The following is a 22230-nucleotide window of genomic DNA, read 5'->3' as shown; positions in this document are numbered from 1 at the left end:
ATAAGGTGAAAGAAAGTTAGGTGTAGTGGCAAATGCCTTTAATCCCAGAACTCATGGGGAATGGGGGGAGGGGTAAGTGGATCTCTGCGAGTTTGAGGCCAGCCTCAATCAGTAGGGTTATATAATGAGAGCCTGTCTAAAAAAAAAATATTTTTTTAGGTGAGAAGTGGTGGAAAGTACATTTTGACATCACCTTCTGACTTCCACATACAACTGCATAGACAAATACTCACGCATGTGCACACACACATACACATATATTCACACACATGCATAAGAACACACACATGAGCACACACACATACACATATATTCACACACATGCACAGGAACACACGCGAGCACACACACATACACACACAAATTCAAAAAAAGACATAAGTGAGTAACGGTTTTATTGGTAAACTTACAGTGGGGTGCAGGTAATTTCAGGTGACTAACTGCTTTGCCTACAAGGGAGTTGCAGTGGCCGCATCTCGGCACTAGCCCAGTCAGCATGTCTACATGTAGAGCTTCAGTCTCAGTCCAGGAGCAGCTGTGAAGTGGAAGTTGCCACTCCACTGAAGGCCTTGGATGTCCGTGTACTCGCCCTCACCTTCTACCCTGCAGAAGTGACAGGTGAGCGTGCTTGCTGACTAGGACTGGTCACTTACACTGCAGACACACTGTCTGGCCTGTATACTACACAGCCTGTCTAAGGCATTTTACCCTTCTGCTTCCGATTTCTATTGAGAACCAGTACCCTGCGTCCATACACTAGGAAAACACACGACTTCAAACCAACACTGTCTCTATGTACGTTTAGGTGCTCATGGTTTCAGGGTCAGATAAACTAACTTTAAAAAAGCAAACAATCACCTCAAACTTGAAAATACACACTACAAATTTGCTATCTGGCTCAACCCAAACATTCATTTATTTAACATTTATTTATTTCTGCATCATCAGCTCTGTTCGAAGTGCTGTGCTTGGGTGGTGTTCTTTGGGCCCCACCAGAGGGGTGAAAACACACTCATGTATCCCACGCATTGCCATTTCTCCCTTTATCATTATCAGTGGAAGCAGTTTCTGTGTCCTTGTTAGAAACCTGGAGTCCTAAGAGGAGAATACCATTCTGTCCCTTTAGAAACGTATCCACACTGACTTCATAATGATTCGGTAGCATTTTCATTTCTAGACATATGAAAGAGATACTTAATAAACAAACTTTATTTTCCTTTTGAGGCCTCAAACTCTCCATAGAGCCATGGCTGACACTGAACTTCTGAGCCTCAACTCTCAGGTTTCAGGATTACAGGCATGTGCTACCATGCCTGATTTTATATGGTGCTGGGGTTTGAACCTAAAGCTTCATGTATGCTACACAAGCCTCTATCACTAAGCTGCACCCCCACCCAGTAAGGAACTTTCCAGTGGCATGGTATTAAGATTAAGTTTATAAAGCTATATCTATGTCTCATTTCGTTTTATTTCTGCAGTCATATGCTCATAAATGACAGCAATTTAACATTGTCTAATTTTGCTTACACTTTAAAATTAGCATAATAAAAATGCTCACACACATCAGGTCAGAATGAAATAAATCATTATGAAATTAGCCACAGGCCTGCTTTTTTTACAAATACAAACTGAGATACTTTAAGTAAAAATTATTCACTTAAATAATTTTGGGTTAAATTTGCTCAAGAATCACACATTGCTCAAATGGTCTACACTAACAGAGACCACAGAGGCTGTGTTAAAAGCCAGGCAGTAGTGGTGCACACCTTTAATCCTAGCATTTGGGAGGCAGAGGTAGGTAGATCTCAGTGAGTTTGAGGCCAGCCTAGTCTACAGAGTGAGTTCTGGTACAGCCAGGGCTATAAAGAGAAACCCTGTCTGGAAGGGTGAGGGTGGGAGGTGGCTAATAAACTTTACAAAAATAATATTCCATTTTAAAAGGCTATAATTTTCACAGCTTCTCCTCTTACATTTCCCAACCACTAAGATAACTCAACCTTTTGTGGAGATCAAATATGTCACAAAGATTATTCAGCATTAATTAATAAATACACTACTTAACAAGCACAACTAAAGAGAATCTTTTAGAATTGTATTGTTCTTAAATTTTAAGGTTACCTGTTTTCATTGAAATTTCCAGTGTACTTTGCCCCAGTTGGGAACGTGTAAGTCCCCAGACCATGAAACATATTGTTTTTAAATTGTCCTTCATACACGGCTCCTGAAAAATGCTCAAGTCTCCCAAAGCCGTTCATCTGTTTGTAAGAAAGGAGACACTCAGACACCAGCCTTCTCCACACACACCAGCCTACCAGTAACACTGTTCCCAGACACCAGCCTTCTCCACACACACCAGCCTACCAGTAACACTGTTCCCAGACACCAGCCTTCACCACACACACCAGCCTACCGGTAACACTGTTCCCAGACACCAGCCTTCACCACACACACCAGCCTTCTCCACACACACCAGCCTTCACTACACACACCAGCCTACCAGTAACACTGTTCCCAGACACCAGCCTTCTCCACACACACCAGCCTACCGGTAACACTGTTCCCAGACACCAGCCTTCTCCACACACACCAGCCTACCAGTAACACTGTTCCCATCATTTTCATGTCACCCCTATAGATGCTTTACCATGATTCTTCCCCTGTTCTTTCTGAGAAGCCTACTGACTCAAATGTTCTGGATATGGGGGTATCTGGACATATGGGGAACCAAGGTGATGATAACCAGGATCCTCAAGATACCTAAGTACGTCAAAACTCTTAAAGAGCAACTGGTGTTGTCACTTCAGAACAGTTCACAGTAGTTGTTAAGAATGAATTTGATTGGGCGGTGGTGGCACACACCTTTAATCCCAGCACTCGGGAGGCAGAGGCAGACGGATCTCTGTAAGTTCGAGGTCCGCCTGGTCTACAGAATGAGTTCCAAGACAGCCAGGGCAACATGAAAAGAAACCCCGTACTGAAAAAAAAAATAATAATGATGATAATAATGTGAATTTGGTGCAGAGTGATGGTGCAGTGGAAAAAGAGCCTACCACATTAAAAACAAACCTGAGTTTAGAGTGAAAAGCTGGGCATGAAGCTCAGGGAGGAAGTGTGCTTGCTCAAGTCTGACAAGTTTGATCCCAGGCTCTCATATGGTGGACAGAGAGACCATCTCACAAATGCTGTGGCACTCACACATAGATAAATACATTTAATACATATAATAATTTTAATAGTATAAATTTAATATTTAATAATATATAATACACTTAATATTTTTAAAGGTGAATTTATATTCAAGTAGAGCCAGGTACACATTCCTACTTTATCACTTACCATCTGTACAAAAAATCCTGAGTCTGATTTGCCTCATCTATTAAAAAAAAAGTATTGGGGCTGGAAAGATGGCTCAGAGGCTAAGAGCACTGGCTGCTCTTCCAGAGGTCCTGAGTTCAATTCCCAGCAACCACATAGTGGCTCACAACCATCTGTACTGAGATCTGGTGCCCTGCTCTGGCGTGTGGGCATACATAGAGGCAGAATGTTGTATACATAATAAATAAATCTTTTTAAATAAATAAATATTGGGGCTGGAGAGATGGCTCTGCAGATAAGAGCACTGGCTGGCTGCTTGCTCTTCCAGAGGTCCTAAGTTCAATTCCCAGCAACCACATGGTGGCTCACAACTACCTGTAATGAGATATGGTGCCCTCTTCTGGTCTGCAGGGACACATGCAAGCGAACACTGTATACATAATAAATAAACAAATAGTATTAATAGGACCCATTTTATAAAGTTGTTAAAGTTAAATGGAAAAAATAATGTGTTTGGCTTTACTCAATGAATGGGAGCTGAGAAAGATAATATTAGCTCTCTTCATGAGTGTAATATTATGTATAGAGTAACAGATGCTAAGTAAAACCATTTCTCTTCACTATAGAGTCTAGTGTACACACAGGTCTCACTACATAGCCCAGGAACCTGAGGTCCTCATCCTCGGCCCCTACGTAATGCCATTACAGCTGTGAGATGCTAAACTAGCTTTAATAATGCATTTGACCAAGAATAAACCGCTTAGAATCACTTCACCCACGGGATGGTTTCTCCACCAGCAGAGTGAAAGGTGATCCCAATACCTTGTCATCTTTCCAGCTTCCCGTGTAGACAATCCCGTCAGGAGTGGTGTGGATGCCTGTCCCGTTTCTCTCGTAGATCCCAGAAGATCTTCTCGTACAGTCACCATCTAATGAGGAAAGGAGCCTGCGGCTTTGAAGTGGGGGGCGTGGACTAGGTCCATGTAACAGCCACATAGAAGCCTATCCACCACTGCCCCCAACCCATGTGCGGGTTTCCTTTGATCTTTGGTTTTCCGGCTTCATAGGACTAAAACTAAGGAGTCAGAACGGAGGACAGATTCCACATGGTTCTAAGGCATCCTGTCTAGATGGAACAGTTTTGATTTAAATGTCTATACGTCTATTGGGATGTCTGTTATTCCCTTTAAGTGAGATAATATGCCAATAATAGTTTTATAAAGTGAGTGAGTCTCATTTTCAAAATCCTAAACTATGGAATTTTCTGTATGAAAAGGTAATTAAAATGCATGCTCACCATACTTGTCGCCATTTGGAAATATAAACTTGATCTTATATACTTCTGAAGATGCTTTAAGAGATTGAAGAAAACAAAGGTAAATTTAAGTATTTTAATGTCACAAAACTTATAATAAATGTGTGCTTTCAGCATTATTCAGGTAAATTCTCTTCACGTGGGTGCAAGCACCTCCTGACTGGCATTTCCATTGTCTGGTGTGAGGTCCTGAGAAAATAAATAATTTTGCATAGATGATATATTTTTATTTACTTCTTAAAACTTTATTAGTATAAAATTCATTTTTTGGTGGGGACAGGATCTCACCAATGTAGCCAGTTAGTGGCTTGGAACTCACTAAGTAGACCCTGTCTTGAAAAAAAATTGTTTTTGTCTTATGTGTATGGATGTTTTGCCTGAATGTATGTGTGAGCATCGCATCTCTGCCTGGTGCCCTCAGAAGTCAGAAGAGAGCAAAAGATCCCCTGAAAGCAGAGTTACAGATGGTTGTGAGCCACCACGTAGGTCCTAGGAACTGAACCCAGGTCCTCTGCAAGAGCAACAAGTGCTCTTAACCACTGAACCATCTCTCCGACCCCAAATACTATTACTTTTGTATTGTTAGGAATATGGCCTTGGGATTGATAACCATAGCCCCTTAGGATAGAAAGAGCTGGGATCTTGCTCCAAAGCCACAGCTCCTCCAAGGCCCTGATCCCTGATCATTACCATCTCTGCCAAGCATATTCTCAGTTTTGGAGAAGGAGCTATGTTTTTTTCTTTATACATCAGAGCCTGGGTGGGGGAGTTCCCAGGGTCCCAGCCCTAGACTATTACTGGCTCTGCCAAGCATATTCTCAGTTTTGGAGAAGGAGCTATGTTTTTTCTTTATACATCAGAGCCTCGAGAGGGGAGGAGGGGAGTTCCCAGGGTCCCGGCCCTAGACTATTACTGGCTCTGCCAAGCATACCCCTGGTTTTGACAAAGAGCTGTGTTCTCTCTCCATACATCAGGGCCTTAGGAGAAAGCCTTGGGTCAGCCCAGCTCTCAAATGGAAACAGAGATACAAAGTATGAAGTTGTGAAAGGACAGAGACACAGAACTGCTCTGAGTGCTTAACAATGCTTATCGGAGTTCCAGATCTGCTTGCGGTGCCCACAGGAGCCGTGCTGTGCTCCCTGAAGCAGACATGGCCTCTCTGGCTTGACAAACTACCACTCATTCTGGAGCGGGACACAGAATACAGTGGTCCGTGCTCCGGCATTAGACTTCCTAGATTCCTAAATTTCTCTGGCCTATGGCAAATGGCTCCCAGCTCAATCTCCTCATCCTTTACACTAAGTGGATGAGCCTTTATAAGCCATGAAGGCTAGTGTCTAACTGTAGACACTACCAGTTGGTATTCTGTCGCCCTCGCTCAGATGCGGCCTCTCTCCCAGTCTTTATTCTTCTCACCCCTAAGCTCCTCTAGTCTCAGAACTTAGGGTCCTCTTGAAACCTTTGTGTCTGGTCTCTGGTGACTGCCACTAAAACAGCAGCCATGGAGCAGTTACATCTCTCTCCCATCCCACCACCCTGCTCAGTATTGAGTGCTACCAGAAAATGCCTAGTTAGGGGATGAATGGCCCTTGAGGCGCAACCAGTAAGCACCTGCTAAGCAGGACGCTACTAAACAGAACCCATCATACAAGAAACTGAGGAAGTCCTCAGCCGCTCTTCCAATGTCCATCCATGTCTTGTGCAGTTTTATGAGTTCGGTCTTGTACAATCTTATTTGGGGGGAAATTTTCCTTTTTTTTTTTGTTTGTTTGCTTTTTTTTTTTGGTTCTTGTTTGTTTGCTTTTAATAATGGTTTTTGGCTGATGTTCATGAGAGAGCAGTGCCTTATACTGGGCCACCACTGAAAGAAAATCCTGTACTAGAGCACATGGCTTTACAGAGCTTTCTCACGCCCTCTGCTGGAAGTCTGCGGGAATCGAGTCTCAGACGCCTTTTGTGTCCTCTAGTGTTACCGATGTGGGGCAGCGATGTAGCATACTTCTGTGAATGTAAAAATATCTTAGTCCTGCTTTATAAGATGCAATAGTAGCTTTGCAAAGATGGTTGTAACGATATTACTCAGGATGTTTTCTTTCCAGATGAAAATAAAAAATAAAAATATGGTGCCGGCACCGCAGCAATCACAAACCTGTGCTTGTTTTCTGGTTGTTCGGTGGGTTTTGTTTGTTTGTTCTGTTTTTAAGGTGATGCTGGACGTCTACAATTTTGTTCAGATGACTGCGGGTTCTGGAAAAATCGTTGTTATTATCGATGCATAACATACTGCTATTATTGGTGTATATATATGTTTATATAAGGATATATATACACATATAATTTGAATTTTTCAAACTTTAGCAGTGGTTTCAACTTGGGGGGGTACCCCATTTTACCGGTGTTGAGTTGGCATTGTGCAGAAATCAGCAGCCATATTAGTCTAGAAACATTAAGCTTAATTTCTTTCCATCTATACAGAGGTCACTTCAGTGTATTAAATATGTAAGGTTTAATCTATCTATGTGCGTTTGATTGCAGAAACTAATAAAGTATCTGTAAATAAAGGGATGACGTTTCCACTTTCAAGGCTCTGGATTAAGTGAGCTAGCAAGGAACCGCTGTGATTGCTACGGTCTGGCACCGTAAGGGAAACATAGACACAGTGAACCAACGACAGACTCGGAGGCCCACGCCACGTCTCCGGATTCCCAGAGGCCGGGCTGTCGCAGGCGCTGCACCACAGTGTGGATGCGGCGGCTGGCTCCGGGTCCATCGCTCCAGGTAAAGGCGCCCTTCCCCAGCGGCCTCGGAGGAAGTGCACTCACTTGACGGAGACGTTTCGGACAGACTGTCGCGACTCTGCGATTCCCCCTGGCTCGCCAGCTCTGCAGCCTCCGAGCGAGCAGGGCGCTAGGACAGAGCGGGGCTCGGTTGCTGGGGCGACCGGGCAAACTCTCACCCGGAAGCAGACACGCAAGGAGCCAATCAGAAGGCTCTTGGGCGGGGCGGCTGCTGCGGGTGAGGTCCGAGAAGGGAGGCCGAGCCCAGCTCGGACCCCGACCCAGGGTGCCGCCTCCTGAGTGCCGCGGCCGGCGACGCTACGAGCCAGGTACGGCCTGACGTGGCGTGTGCGGGCCGTGCGGGGTCTGGGTTGCCAGGCCCACCTGCCGCCTCCACTCCAGTGATCACATCCGAGGACCATCCTGCCCCGATGTGTCCCTGCCCATCAACCCCGGGCCAGTGAAGCAGAACCGGCAGGATCCCAGAGACCCCGGGACCTGCAGCCCAGGTTGTGACGCCCGAGGCTCCGAACAGGGTTGGATTGGAGGGGCTCCAGCCCCATTTCCTGTCTGTGGCTCCGTGGCGACTCGAGGGACTATTTGGGGAAAGGGTTGGAGATGTATGTTGAAGAAAGGAACCTTGCATGACTAGGTATCTGAATGGAGCTGGGTGATGCATAGTAGTCGGAGATTGCCTGGGAGGCAAGTGGAGTGGGTTCAGTTTTCATCACCCCAGCGTGGTGATGCTGACAGTACGTGGGAGCCAAACTTGGGTGTGAAACAAAGGATCCTTTTAAGAGCCAAACTTAGGTCCAGTGTCTATGGTAAAGAAAGATTAAATCTTCCCAGACTAGATAGATAGTGGATTACACAACCTCATTTGTATTCTATAGAAAACGTTTGGTAATGTGGTATCGGATGCCACTATAATCAGTAAATCTTGGCTCAGATTTTTGTGAGAAAAATCACAGCTCAAGTTGGAAATGGAACCTTTTGTGTGTTGGTGTGAGGCAACTTATTTTACATGAGTATGGAATCTTTTTGCCGTTTTCTCACCATTCCTTAGTGTATGAATTGAACCAGACTGCGTGGTTTGGATGATGAGATATTTGATGTGTATATGTTTTCCTTTCTTCCTCAATTAAAAAAAAAGATATGCAATTATTCATATGTACAGCATTACAAAATTCAATTCGTGTCGTTCTTTTAGTGACCTGTTAAGCGTTTAATGCCCTTATGTTTTCGTGAGCATATGTGAATATACCACTGTCTGTAGAGAACTTGTAATTAGACTTAAGACATTCTTACTTGGGAGGAATCTGGAGTTAGAGAGAAATTAAAATAATTGAGTTTTAATATCCTCCTCCCCCGACTCTTTGTAGCCCTGGCTGTCCTAGAACTCACTCTGTAAACGAGGCTGACCTGGAACTCAAAGATTCATCTGCCTCTGCTTCCAGAGTACTGGGACTAAAGGCGTGTGTCACCACTGCCCAGCGAGTTTTAAATTTTAAATTTCAAGGGCAGTATTTGTTTTGTTTCTGTATTTATGTGTTTGGGCATGTGGGGGTCCTACCCGCCATGGAGAAACTCTCTTCAGAACTAGCTGTTCATGAACGACTCACTATGAAGCTGCCATTCATAGGAAAACTAACCAATCTTGGGTTCAAATCCCAAACCACTATCTTTATCTAACTTTCACACTCCAGCTGATACTGTTGCTAACCTAAATCGGGCTGGAATCAGGTACCACTGCTAAGGCGAGAGGATGTAGTAGAGGAGATAAACTTTCAGTTATCGGAAAGACTGTCTTGAAAGTGTGACTCAAATGCTTGCGTAGCATTCCACCGAGGCCGGATTACCCTCTTACCTATACATTTTTTGTACTGTTAGCCCAAACCAGAAACAACGCTCATTTCTTAGAAGTTAGCATCCTCTCCTGCCACAAAGTCTCCCTGCCACAGACACTTTTGCACTGCCCTGCCCCTCCTCTCTACAGCCAATGGAGTTCCGGTGTAAACAGCTGATGCTTCCTCCCCCAGTTTTTAAATCATTGCGTGTTTCCCCCTACTCATCTGGATAACTATACTCATTTCCTAACTGAGGTCGTGGTTTTTCTTCATACATACCCTGCCTTACCCTGACATCCAGCCCCAGGGCCTCTGATTGATGTTCTAGATTTGAAACCTTTGCCTCTGTCATCGCTGCCTCTCGGAACATTCTTCTCCCAAACATTTCATGGCTCGCTCTCACCATTTGTTCATGGATTAGGTGGAGAGGCATCCACCAATACTCTGTAATAGCCTCCATTGGTTTTTTTCTAATTTTATGCTTTTTGAAATTGTAATTTCATCACCCTTCATCCTTTTCCTCCCTCCAGCCCCTCTTTGTACCTCCCTTGCTGTCTCTTAAATTCATGACTTTTTATTTTATTGTTGTTAGATGCGTACATATGCTTTTTGTATATATACACACGCACACACACACACACACACACACACACACACATATATATGTATTCCTAAATGAGTAAATACAACCTTCTCAGTCCATATAATATTACTTGCGTGTATATGACCTCAAAGCTGACCACTTGGTTTTGAATAACCAGTTGGGGAGCTCTTCCCTGAGGAAAACCATTTCCCCCACTCTCAGTTTTCCCAGTTGCATGTAGTTCCTTGTACAGGGTAGAGGCCTGTGAGCTTTCATCTTTCTGTGTTAGCATGTCTGTCTTTCTGTGTTAGCATGTCTGTCTTCCTGTGTTAGCATGTCCGTTGGTGTTGTTATTGTTAGGTCTTATCTAGGCAGCCATATTGATGAAACTTCATGGGTGTAGCCTCTGGCTTTTCTAGGAGACACAATCTCACGGCAAAGTTCCTGTTCCTCTTGTTCTTTCAGTCTTTCTGTCCTTGTACAATGAGCCCTGAATCTAAGGAGCAGGAATTGTGTTACAGGTGTACTGGCTGGGACTGTGCACTGCACAATCTCTTGTTCTATTTTTTATGTTTTTTTTATTAAATTTTTTTTATTAAAAATTTCTGCCTCCTCCCCGCCTCCCCCCCAATCTCTTGTTCTTTGTATTTCAAATCAATTGTAATTTTCTGTAATGGTTTTGTCTGTTGCAAAAAGAGGTCTCTTTGATAAGGGGATGAGAACTGTTAGATTTCAGAGCTCATAGTAAAGAGAAAGAAGGCAGAAAGGGACCAGAGTCTGACCTCAACAGATGAGACTGTTCATTTCAAACAACAAAGGACAGACACTCTCCTACAGGAAAGAGGTATCTGTGAGAAGGAAAGGGACTGCTTGCAATTTAAATAGAGACTTGGGGGTGAGGAAGTTAATGCAGCTTCAGGGGGGGTATATGTGAGTTTGCATCTTTCTGGTATTATCTCAATGGTGACAACCTATCTTGGGAGACTGGCTGTCTCAGCAAAACATTTCCTTCCCATGGCTCATCAATAATGGTTTGAGCAAGGCCAGCTGTAACCTCATAGTAAATCTGTGTTTACAACCAAGGCAGTCTGTCAAGGAGCTACACTTACCTATGAGTATAGATATTTTAAATGTAGTTAGAAAGTATGTTAATTTAGTTAAGGGGTAGTTGTAGATTCCTGTCTAAGATTCATGACTTCACTGACCCTGGGTAATTGGCTAAGTTTCCAGTATCAGACATGATTTCCCCTTTGTTGATCAGGCTTTAACTCCAATCAGAGAGCTGTTGGTTACCACCAAGGTATGCATGCCACTATTGCCTCATAGCGTTATTGTGCCTTGCTGGTTGTTGTGTTTCATAGATGTTGAAGCTGGGTAAGACTACTTGCTTCTCATGGAAGCTTGCATGGTTCTTTCTGGAACCACGAAAGCTAGTCCTCAGGGAGGAAGCTTTCAGTCAGATCCAGCTCAGCTCCTCTGGGCACTGTGTCTGAAGTGCAGGGCGTCTTCAGCAGCAGGGCACCTTCCACCTCCGGAGAGCAACCGTTTCTTTGTTGCTGTAGTTTGGATATTATTTGTCCCCTCAAAAACTTGTGTTGAGCTGGCAGTGGTGGCACATATCTTTAATCCCAGCACTCAGGAGGCAGAGGCAGGCAGATCTCTGTGAGTTCAAGGCCAACTTGGTCTACAGAGAGAGATCCAGGACAGCCAGGGAGGGTTACATAGAGAAACTCTGTCTCAAAACAAACAAACAAACAAAATACTCATGTTGAAATTGATTACCAGTATTAGGTAATTGAAAGAGATTGATACCTTAGGGGAAAGAAATCATTCTCATGAAATGATTAATTATAAAGCAAAGCAATACCTCTTATTTTGCCTCTTCCTTAAGCCTTCTTGCCTCTCTTCTCTTCTGCCCTGCCAAGACCTATTGCAAGGCTCTTGACTGTCATCTTTTGAGATGCATTGTGTTTTGGACTTCCTAACCCTCAGAACTGTGAGCCCAAATTAAACCTTTATTCTTTGTAAGTTACTCAATCTTAGGTATTCTGTTATAGCAGAGGAAAACAGACTTAGTTGATTATCCATTTATTATCTGCCATACCCTCCAGAAAGTAATCTTCACAAGGCATGAATTTTGTTTTAGCTGTTAAATCCCCAAGATCTGGCACATAAATGTTAAATAAGTATTTGTAGGATAGACAGATTACTGAGTGAATCCTCATTCTCACAGAAATTATGCATCAACCTTCAGTCATTCACACCCCAGTACGTGTTTAACTCCTGCTTTCTGTGAGATAATACATACCCTCGAGGTACAGTGGCAGTCAAAGTAGGCAGAGTTGCTGCCTCCAAAGAGCTTTCTAGTTGTAGGAGAGGAAGGCAAACACTCTATACATACATAAAACATGAATTAAAAATGCCAAGAGATCTGGTTTTAATTTCCATATATTTGTGAGTTGACCAGTTTGTGCCTGTTTTAGTTATTAATTTCATTTTATTTTAGTGGCAGAGCATGTTTTGTATTATTTCTATCTTCTAAAAATGTATTAAGATAGGCCGGGTGGTGGTGGCCTACGCCTTTAATCCTAGCACTTGGGAGGCAGAGGCAGGCAGATCTCTGTGTGTTTGAGGACAGCCTGGTCTACAGAGTTAGTTCTAGGACAGCCAATGCTACACAAAGAAACCCTGTCTTAAAAATATATATATGTTGCGGTAGCCACCTTTAATTCCAGCACTCAGGGAGCAGAAGCAGGCCGATTGAGTTTGAGTTTGAGGCCGGTCTCATCTGCAAAATGAGTTCCAGGACAGCTAGAGCTACACAGAGAAATCCTGTCTCAGAGAGAGGGAGAGAGAAAGAGTTCTTTCCTTGTTGCTCCTCAACTGTTCTACCATCATAGGAAGTGGGTGCTACTGTTACTGAATATCTGTTTCTCCATTTCTTATAGTTGTTGCCTTGTGAATTTGGGTGCCTTATTGTTAGGTACAAATATCTTATAATTGTTATATCTTCCTTATCATTATGTTGTATCTTTTTTATTTCAAGTAACATTTTTTTTGTTCTAAAGTCTATTTCATCTGATATTCACATAGTTCTTCTTCCTTTCCTGAAATTTTTTTTTTAAATATTTATTTATTTATTATGTATACAATGTTCTGTCTGTGTGTATGCCTGCAGGCCAGAAGAGGGCACCAGACCTCATTGCAGATGGTTGTGAGCCACCATGTGGTTGCTGGGAATTGAACTCAGGACCTTTGGAAGAGCAGGCAATGCTCTTAACCTCTGAGCCATCTCTCCAGCTCCCCTCCTGAAATTTTTTATTGGTACATAATATACCTGGAACATAAATTCTCATATGTTTAACTCATCTTTTTCATCCTTTTGTTTGTATCTTTGACTTTATGGTTCCTTCCTTTAAAAAAAAAAATGAGCCTGACGATCTTTTGACTGGATTATTTATTCCATTCACATTTATTGTTATAATTGAGATAATGGGAGTTATGTCTATCATAACATTCTCGTTGTTGTTAACTATGTCTTATATCTGTACCTTTGTTTCTACTTTACTCTGTCCTGCTTTCTTTTTTAATTAGTCATTAAGTATGTTCTACTGCATTTTTGATGATTTCTCTATAGTTTATTGTATATATCTTTTTATTTTGTATTGTTTCTGAGACAGGGTTTCTCTGTGTAGCCCTGGCTGTCTTGGAACTCACTAGGTAGACCAGACCAGCCTCAAACTCAGAGATCCACCCGCCTCTGCTCCCCAAATGCTGGGATTAAAGGCATGTCTGTGTGTTTAACTTCCTCCATGTGTCTCTGATGTACATTCTTGGTCAGAGAAATTTGCTAAATATTAGTCCTAAGGTACATGTATTTGTTTTAAAAAAAATTATGTGAAGCAATTTAACCATTCTGTCCCTAACCTCACCCATGTAAAATGTTTATTTTTATTTCTTTAAAGCGGGTTTTATCCACTACTATATTTATGTGGTTTATGGTTTCTATATTCATTTTTTGTCTTTCAGGTGAAAATGAGTTCTTCCATAAGAAGAAAAGGCAAGCCAGGCAAAGGGGATGGAAAGGGATCTTCTAGAGGAGGAAGAGGAGGCAGGGGTCACACGAATAAATCTCACGGGGGCGGCTGTGGCGGTGGTGGCGGCGGCGGCGGTAGAAAGGCCTCAAGCAGGATTTGGGACGATGGCGATGACTTCTGTGTCTTCACTGAATCGAAGCACCCACCCAGGTCATTGCGCATTTCCTACATCCTATTTGTGTGGTGTTTGCATGTGTGTTGTGGTGTGCCTGTGGAGATTAAAGGACATCTCGTGGGAGCTGGGTCTTTCCTTCTACCATGTGGGTCCTAGGTGTTAGGAATATTACACTAGGGATCAAACTCTGCTCATCAGACTTGGTCACGGGCACCTTTACCCAGTGGACCGTTTTGCCAGCCTTTTGTTGTACTTTTGGAATGTTCAGTTACAGAAATAGTTTCGATCCCTAATATGTAGTACAGCCAAGAAGGGGGTTGGAATGAGTAATTCTGGTCCAGTTAATTCTCTTCTGAATTTCTGTAGCCCCTCTTTTTATAACTTTTTGTTTTTTGGTTGGTTTGGTTTGGGTTTTTTGTTTTTTGTTTTTTTGTTTTTTTTGTTTTTTTGAGACAGGGTTTCTCTTTGTAGCCCTGACTGTCCTGGAACTAGGTCTGTAGACCAGGCTGGTCTTGAACTCACAGAGATTCACCTGCCTCTCCCTTCTGAGTGCTGGGATTAAAGGTATGCACCACTGCTGCCCAGCTTTCTTTATAACCTTTTTAAAGCATGGTGGTAAATCACAACTTTTATTTTTTTAAGTAGGTTAAATTCTGACCGACCTTAACTACGTTATAACACTGGACTGAATATAATGTTACCATTCATTGAGTTAAATGTTTATAGAAGAGTAAACACTAGAAGAGCTAAAAGTACAGCAAAGTTTAAAATCTTAAGCATTCTGTAGACTGCCAGGCAGTGGTGGTGCACCCCTTTAATCCCAGCACTCGGGAGGCAGAGGCAGGTGGATCTCTGTGAGTTCTAGGCCAACCTGGTCTACATAGAAATAGTTCCAGGACAGGCTCCAAAGCTACAGAGAAACCCTGTCTCAAAAAACAAAACAAAGCCGGGTGGTGGTGGCTCACACCTATAATCCCAGCACTTGGGAGGCAGAGGCAGGTGGATCTCTGTGAGTTCTAGGCCAACCTGGTCTACATAGAGCTAGTTCCAGGACAGGCTCCAAAGCTACAGAGAAACCCTATCTTGAAAAACAAAACCAAACAATCAAAAAACAAAACAAAACAAAGAACAACAAAAAAAGCATTCTGTAGACTTCATGGGTTGATGTTAAAATCAAACAGCCCAAAATGCAATCTGACTTTGTCTTTCTAGTTGATGGGTTCCATACTGTCCAGCTAGATCAGACATCATCTGATGGCATTTCATGTGGTGCATAGGCAACTTCCCTTGTATCCAGCTTTTAATTAATGAATAGACAGAATTCTAGTAAGTCTAAAAAGCGTTTGAGAAGTAAATTTAGCCAGGTAATGGTGGTGCACACCTTTAATCCCAGCTCTCTTTTTTTTTTTTTTTTTTTTTTTTGGTTTTTCGAGACAGGGTTTCTCTGTGGCTTTGGAGCCTGTCCTGGAACTAGCTCTGTAGACCAGGCTGGTCTCGAACTCACAGAGATCCACCTGTCTCTGCCTCCAGAGTGCTGGGTTTTAAGGTGTGCGCCACCATCGCCTGGCTCCAGCTCTTGGGAGGCAGAGGCAGGTGGGTCTCTTGAGTTTGAGGCCAGCCTGGTGGTCTACAGAGCAAGTTCCAGGACAGCCAGAGCTACACAGAGAAACCTTGTCCAAGAAAACAAATGAATAAACAAAAAGTAAATGTGCCTAATATAAGTATAAAATTCCCATTGACTCCTAAACTGTACTAAGTTGTATATGGGATTCTTAGAGGTGGACAGACTCCATTAGAACGACCACACACATAAACATATTCACAGGAATTGCTCGTCTGAATATTAGTAAGAAAGGAGTATAAGTGAATGCAAGATTTGATGATATCATAAGGCCATGCATACTTTTAGCCTAAGTGAATTCAACTGTATGCATTCAGAAAAGAAGAAAAAGAGAAACAAATTGAAGTTAAGTTGCTTAAACCAGCTACCAGATCAATTGCTGCAATGAGTCTGTGATTGTAGGATTTTAAACATATGTTCTTCATACATGTTCACTAAAATAGCTCAATTGTCACTTGTCTCCCCAGAGAATCTACATGTTTTTCCATTCTCGAAAGAAAGAAAGAAAGAAAGAAAGAAAGAAAGAAAGAAAGAAAGAAAGAAAGGAAAAGAAAAGAAAAAAACAGAGCTGGGCAGTAGTAGTGTATGTCTTTAATCCCAGCACTCAGGAGGCAGAGGCAGGCGGATCTCTATGAGTTTGAGGTCAGCCTGGTCTACAGACCCTGTCTCAAAAACAAAATAAAATAAAAGTTATTTGAGACATTATAAACATATTAAGAACAATATATCTCTCAAATAATGGCATATGAAGGAGTAATTGTAATTTCTTTGTCTGGGATGGTGGTAGACAAGGTTGCACTGTAGCCCAGGCTAGCCTAGAGCTCACAGCGGTTCTTCATTCCCTCAGCTTCTACTGGGATGAGCCATAAGTCACTGGCTTTTTCAGAGTAATTTCAAAGTCTGTTTTCACCTTACCTGCTAGCTCAAGACCTAACGTTGTTGGACTCTAGTGTTCAAACACCGAGAAGGAGTCACCCCCAGAGACCATCTCATCCACCATAGCCGATGCAAAAGCATGAGGATTTTATTAATTCTGTCATGACAGAGTCCCCCAGCATTCTGGAAGCCAAGGGACCTCGAATAGCGGGTACAGTCTACTTTTAAAGGGACCACAGAAGCAAGGGGGGTTGTTCTTTGACTATTCTGATTGGCTTATTTGAAAGGGCTATTACCAATAATTGACTAGAGAGCTGTTGCCAGATCAGATGAGGTAAGAGGTCATTTTGACCCCGTTTCCCAGGGGACCGAACCAAAGCATACGTATATGGGTAATTGTTCAGGAACTGAGTACGGGCGAGTGTAGCTGTTAGGTCCTTGGTTCCCAGGGGAGGAGGGGAAGCACTATGGCACAGAGGCTGAGAGGATTCAAAAATGGCTTCAGGATTGTCTTAAAGTTTTACAACGTCTGAGCGCAATGCAGATCTTTTTTTTCAAAGTTCATACACGATAGGTCTTAGAGTGTTAAATGTTCAGATATTCGCAGCCATTTACCAAGTGCCTTCTTTGTTCTGGGTAATGTCTTAGAGACGAGAATTGTAGCAATAAGTAAAACATTGTCGTTCTCTCCATAAAGAGAGAAGGGCCGTGAGCGTGGCAGAGGCAGGAAGTGCCATGAGGAGCAGTGAAGGAAGCAGTGTGTGCGGTGGTGTCCTAGTTGTTTCCCTGCGGGGACCACCCCTTCCCAGACAAATGCTCAGGGGCTTATTCTTACAAACGCCCGGCCTTAGCTTTCTAGCCAGTTTTTCTAACTGAAGTTATCCCTATTCTCTTTAACTACAGTTTCCTCTGCGGGGACCACCCCTTCCCAGACAAATGCTCAGGGGCTTATTCTTACAAACGCCTGGCCTTAGCTTTCTAGCCAGTTTTTCTAACTGAAGTTATCCCTATTCTCTTTAACTACGGTTTCCTCTGGGCTTTTTACCTTTCTTTAGTCTGTATCTTTTTTCCCTTCTCTTTTCTTCTCTCTCAAGCCTAGACTTCTCCTCCTATTTATTCTCCCTGCCTGCCAGCCCCACCTATGCCTCTCTCCTGCCTAGCTATTGGCTGTTCAGCTGTTCAGGTGTTTTAGACAGGCAAAGTAACACAGCTTTACCGAGTTACACAACTGCAACATCAAAGAATGCAGCCCATCATTGTATCATTAAACAAGTATTGCACAGCATAAACAGATGTAACACATCTTCAACTAATATTCCACAGCAGGTGTTGCGGGAGGTCCTCCCACTCCTCCAGCCTATCGTCGCTGAGATACCAGCCCCTTGGGGCGTGGTCTCTCTCCCTTTAAAAAAGCAGCCACTTCCCTCTCCTCTCTCTCTTCACTTCCTGCTCCGCCGGTGACTTGACTTCCTTCCTGGTTACGCAGAGGGCTGAAAGTGATCTGTAAGTTTTTTCCCCTTTAAATAAATATCACCCTATTAATCATAATCCCAAATTGGCATTGTTTGTGACTTACGCCTTCATTTGGCGCCCAACGTTTGGTTTTAGAACCTCTCCCGGCTCGCAGCCACGAGTTCGGCTTGGCGGCCGGAAGTTCGGCTTGGCGGCCGCAAGTTCGGCTTGGCGGGCGCTTGTTCAGCTTGGCGGGAGCAGTTGCTTCCTCAGCCGCTGCCTGTGGATTTAAACTCCACAGGCCCGCGAAGTCTCTGCCCGCGTGATTTGCTCTTTTCTGAGTCGTTTTCAAATCTCCCTTGCAAGCACAGCTCTTAAGTGGCGCGAACCAGAGCACGTGGTTGCTGAAAGCTGCAACCCCTCAGGGTGACTCTGTCACGTGGAGGCATAAGCGGCTTCCAGGTTGCTCTTCCCTACCCCTGGATTCTGGTTTCTGGTTCCATCTCTGGAATTGATTTAATTACATTTACTTTGTTGAGCAACTTACATTTTCCAGTTTTTAACAAATACTAGGCGGACTTTGAAACAGGACCGTGTTTTCGTCGAGACTTGGCAACAGCGCCACCTGCTGGATAATAGGTAATATGGCAGTTCCCGTTTCCAACGCGAATTTTACTGTTCTGGTTACCAATACAATGGGTTATATCATGCAAGGTTTATATGACTATGGGGATAACTTAATTTACTGGTTACTAGGTTTCAGTATTTTTTTGCATATTCTATCATTTAGGAAGATCATGGCACTCCTAAGAACCATACAATCTTTACTAGAAACTCATGCAGGTCAGGAGATTAAGGATTCAAAAGAGACAATAATAAAAAGACTTGAAATGATTGAAGAAATGATTGGAGCTGGTGAACAGAGTAATAAGGCACAAGGACAGAATACAATGCCAACACCAGCTATTAGAACTGGCTTACCAAAGGTTTTAGCAGCATACCCTATACTTAATTCTGACAAAGCGTCAACTTCTAAAGGCTCAAAGGGAGTCAGAGAAGCTAGATGGACGCCAATAGCAATGAATGATCTAAAAGAAATTAAGCAAGCTATTGTTAATTTTGGCTTGCACTCTGCATACGTAAAGGAAATGATAAGGACTTGGGCTTCTAATGCTAGAGCTACCCCCCATGATTTCCATCAGTTAGTGTCTGCAGTTTTAGATAATGGACCTTCCTTGATGTTTGGAATTTATTTCAGAGAAGAATCCAAACATATGGAACAGCAAGGAAGAGCAAAAGGTATTGAGGTTTCCCAAGATCAAATTCTTGGTGCAGGAGAATATGCTGATCCACAGGTCCAAGCTCTTTATGATGATGAAGTACTGTGTCTATGTCACCAAGCAGCTTTAAATGCTTGGAATAGGATACAAGATCCAGCAAAAAGGGTTGAATCATATACCAGAATTAGGCAGGGACAGAGAGAACCCTTTATTGACTTTTTGCAAAGATTAATTAAGGCTCTGGACATAGGGGTAACAGACCCAGAAGCTAGACGAATACTTCTTGAATCTCTAGCTTTTGAGAATGCAAACATAGAATGCAAAAAGATAATTGGGCCTTTAAAGTCTAGATCAGCACCTATGGATGAATGGATTCAGCATACGATGAATGTTGAGACGTTTAGCTATAACGATGAATCTTGGGTAGGAGAAGCGATTTCCACAGCAATGAGGAGACATCAAACTGCCAGGTGTTTTAATTGTGGTAAATTAGGACATCTGAAAAGGGATTGCAGGCACAGAATTTCTAGGAATATTATCTCCTCTGGGAATGACAAAGATAGGAGACCTAGGCCTTCAGGTATATGTAGGAGATGCGGTAAAGGCCGACATTGGTCCAATGAATGCAGGTCAACAACAGACAAACAAGGCAACCCGATACCGTCGGGAAACTCCTTGAGGGGCCTCTCGCAGGCCCCCAAGCCAACAGTGGCCCAGTCATTCCCAGTCACAGTGGAGAACGTGCCTCACCAAGAAAATTAAAAGCTCCAATTTCTGCTGCAAAAAGTAATACTGGTCTAAATGATGAAATCCATGTGGAGGATGAGTCAAAAAACCCAGTTGGACAGAGTAAACGTATATTTTGGCAGACTTCTATTAATGATCAAAGACCAAAGCTAAGAGTCTGTATAAATGGCACTTTTATTGAAGGCTTATTAGACACAGGTGCGGATGTAAGTATCATTACCCCAGAATCTTGGCATCCGAATTGGCCTCTTCAAGAGGTAGATGTTCAGTTCCTGGGAATTGGAACCCTATCTCGTGTAAAACAAAGCACAAGATGGGTTGAATGCATAGGGCCCGAAGGGCAAATAGGAAGACTAAGGCCATATATAGCCAATATTGCCATAAATTTATGGGGCCGTGACCTGCTACAGCAATGGAATACCCAGATTAACATTCCTGTAGTTCCAGGAACTCATAATTCTGGGAAAGATATGATGAGGTATTATGGAAAAAGGTCACTAGCCATTCAGGCTGTACAAGAACATACAGCAAATACCAAACCTTTAGAGGTACCAACAGCCCTACCTTTAAAATGGCTAACTGAGAAGCCAATATGGATCAAACAGTGGCCTCTAGCTGAAGATAAACTACAGGCATTGGAACAGCTGGTGCAGGAGCAACTAAATGCTCACCACATTGAAGAATCAACCAGCCCTTGGAATTCTCCTGTGTTTGTTGTAAAAAAGAAATCTGGTAAATGGAGAATGGTGACAGATCTAAGAGCTGTCAACAAAGTAATTCAACCTATGGGCTCACTACAATCTGGAATTCCTTTGCCTTCTCTGTTACCAAAAGGATGGCCTCTTATAGTTATTGATTTGAAAGATTGTTTTTTCACTATACCGTTACAAGAAAAGGATAGAGAAAAATTTGCCTTTACAGTGCCTACTTATAATAATTCTCAGCCCAATAGGAGATATCAATGGACTGTCCTCCCACAGGGTATGCTCAATAGTCCTACACTGTGCCAATATTTTGTAAGTAAGCCATTGGAAATAATTCGTAAACAATTCCCCAAGTCCATTATTTATCATTACATGGATGACATCTTGTTATCTGATTCAAATAAAGATACTTTAGAAAGGATGTTTGAAGAAGTAAAGAAAGTCTTGCCTAGGTGGGGATTACAAATTGCCCCTGAAAAGATTCAAAGAGGAAATTCTATTAATTACCTAGGTTACAGAATAGGGTTAGAGAAAATTAAAACGCAAAAGGCACAAATTAGGAGAGACCGCTTAAAGACTCTTAATGACTTCCAAAGATTGTTAGGAGACATTTCCAGTCTACGACCAGCTGTTGGGATAACACCTGATCTAATAGTTCATTTAAACAAAACCTTAGATGGTGATAAAGATTTGAATAGTCCAAGAGAACTGACAGCTGAAGCAGAAAAGGAACTGACAATGATTGAGGAAAAATTACAGGAGGCACATGTGGATAGGGTGAACCCAAATCTTAGCTGCATCCTAGTCATATTGCCTTCCAGAATTTCTCCTACAGGGATTCTAATGCAGAGGGAAGATATTATTTTAGAGTGGATATTTATACCTAATAAACCAAGTAAAAAATTAAAAACTTATGTGGAAAAAGTCTCTGAATTAATTATAAAAGGTAAGCTGAGACTTCGTCAACTAGCAGGTATAGACCCAGCAGAAATTATAGTGCCTTTTACTACTGAAGAAATAAAAAAGTTATGGGAAGACAATGAACTGTGGCAAAGAGCTTGTGCTAATTTTTTGGGAGAAATTAATAGCAACTATCCCAAAAGTGGTAGACTTAACCTCATAAAAAGAACTTCTTGGATTCTTCCTAGAATTGTACGTGATGCTCCAATAACTGGAGCCCGTACGTTCTATACTGATGCAAATAAATCAGGGAAAGCAGGTTACAAGTCAGATGAATTGAGTAAGGTGGAACAAAGCCCTTATAATTCTGTCCAGAAGGCAGAATTATATGCCATTCTTATGGTGCTAAGGGATTTTAAAGAACCTCTTAATATAGTTACAGATTCACAATATGCAGAAAGAGTTATCTTGCATATTGAAACCGCTGAATTTATACCAGATGACACAGAGTTGACTTCATTGTTTATCCAGGTACAAGACATAATCAGGAACAGGCTTTGTCCGATGTACATAACACACATCCGTTCCCATACAGGTCTGC

At 42.6% G+C, this 22230-nt stretch overlaps 2 protein-coding genes across 5 annotated transcripts in view; one reads left to right on the top strand and one right to left on the bottom strand.

Moving 5' to 3' along the window:
* Window positions 1-378: 378 nt before the first annotated feature.
* On the bottom strand, window positions 379-4618 carry Morn2 (MORN repeat containing 2). The gene is made up of 4 exons (XM_075955849.1): window positions 4613-4618; window positions 4138-4244; window positions 2119-2255; window positions 379-603 (listed from the first exon to the last, which is right to left on the bottom strand). Exons 3-4 carry the CDS (start codon window positions 2253-2255, stop codon window positions 501-503), a joined length of 240 nt encoding a protein of 79 aa, XP_075811964.1. The 5' UTR covers window positions 4138-4244; window positions 4613-4618; the 3' UTR covers window positions 379-500.
* Window positions 4619-7608: 2990 nt separating this feature from the next.
* Window positions 7609-22230, top strand: part of Dhx57 (DExH-box helicase 57) — a 63797-nt gene continuing 49175 nt past the window's right edge. For 2 of the 4 annotated variants that reach the window (XM_075955847.1, XM_075955844.1), the window contains exons 1-2: window positions 7609-7736; window positions 13867-14084. In XM_075955847.1, the coding sequence (XP_075811962.1) occupies window positions 13873-14084 (212 nt within the window). In that variant the 5' untranslated portion in view covers window positions 7609-7736; window positions 13867-13872. Of the gene's footprint in view, window positions 8060-13866; window positions 14085-22230 lie in introns of all 4 variants that reach the window. The other 2 variants (XM_075955845.1, XM_075955846.1) reach the window with 2 other exon arrangements.

This window comes from Microtus pennsylvanicus, chromosome 21, assembly GCF_037038515.1.
Source record: "Microtus pennsylvanicus isolate mMicPen1 chromosome 21, mMicPen1.hap1, whole genome shotgun sequence".
NCBI lineage: Eukaryota > Metazoa > Chordata > Mammalia > Rodentia > Cricetidae > Microtus > Microtus pennsylvanicus.
Note: the sequence above shows the minus strand (reverse complement) of the source record. Positions and strands in the feature narration are given on the sequence as shown.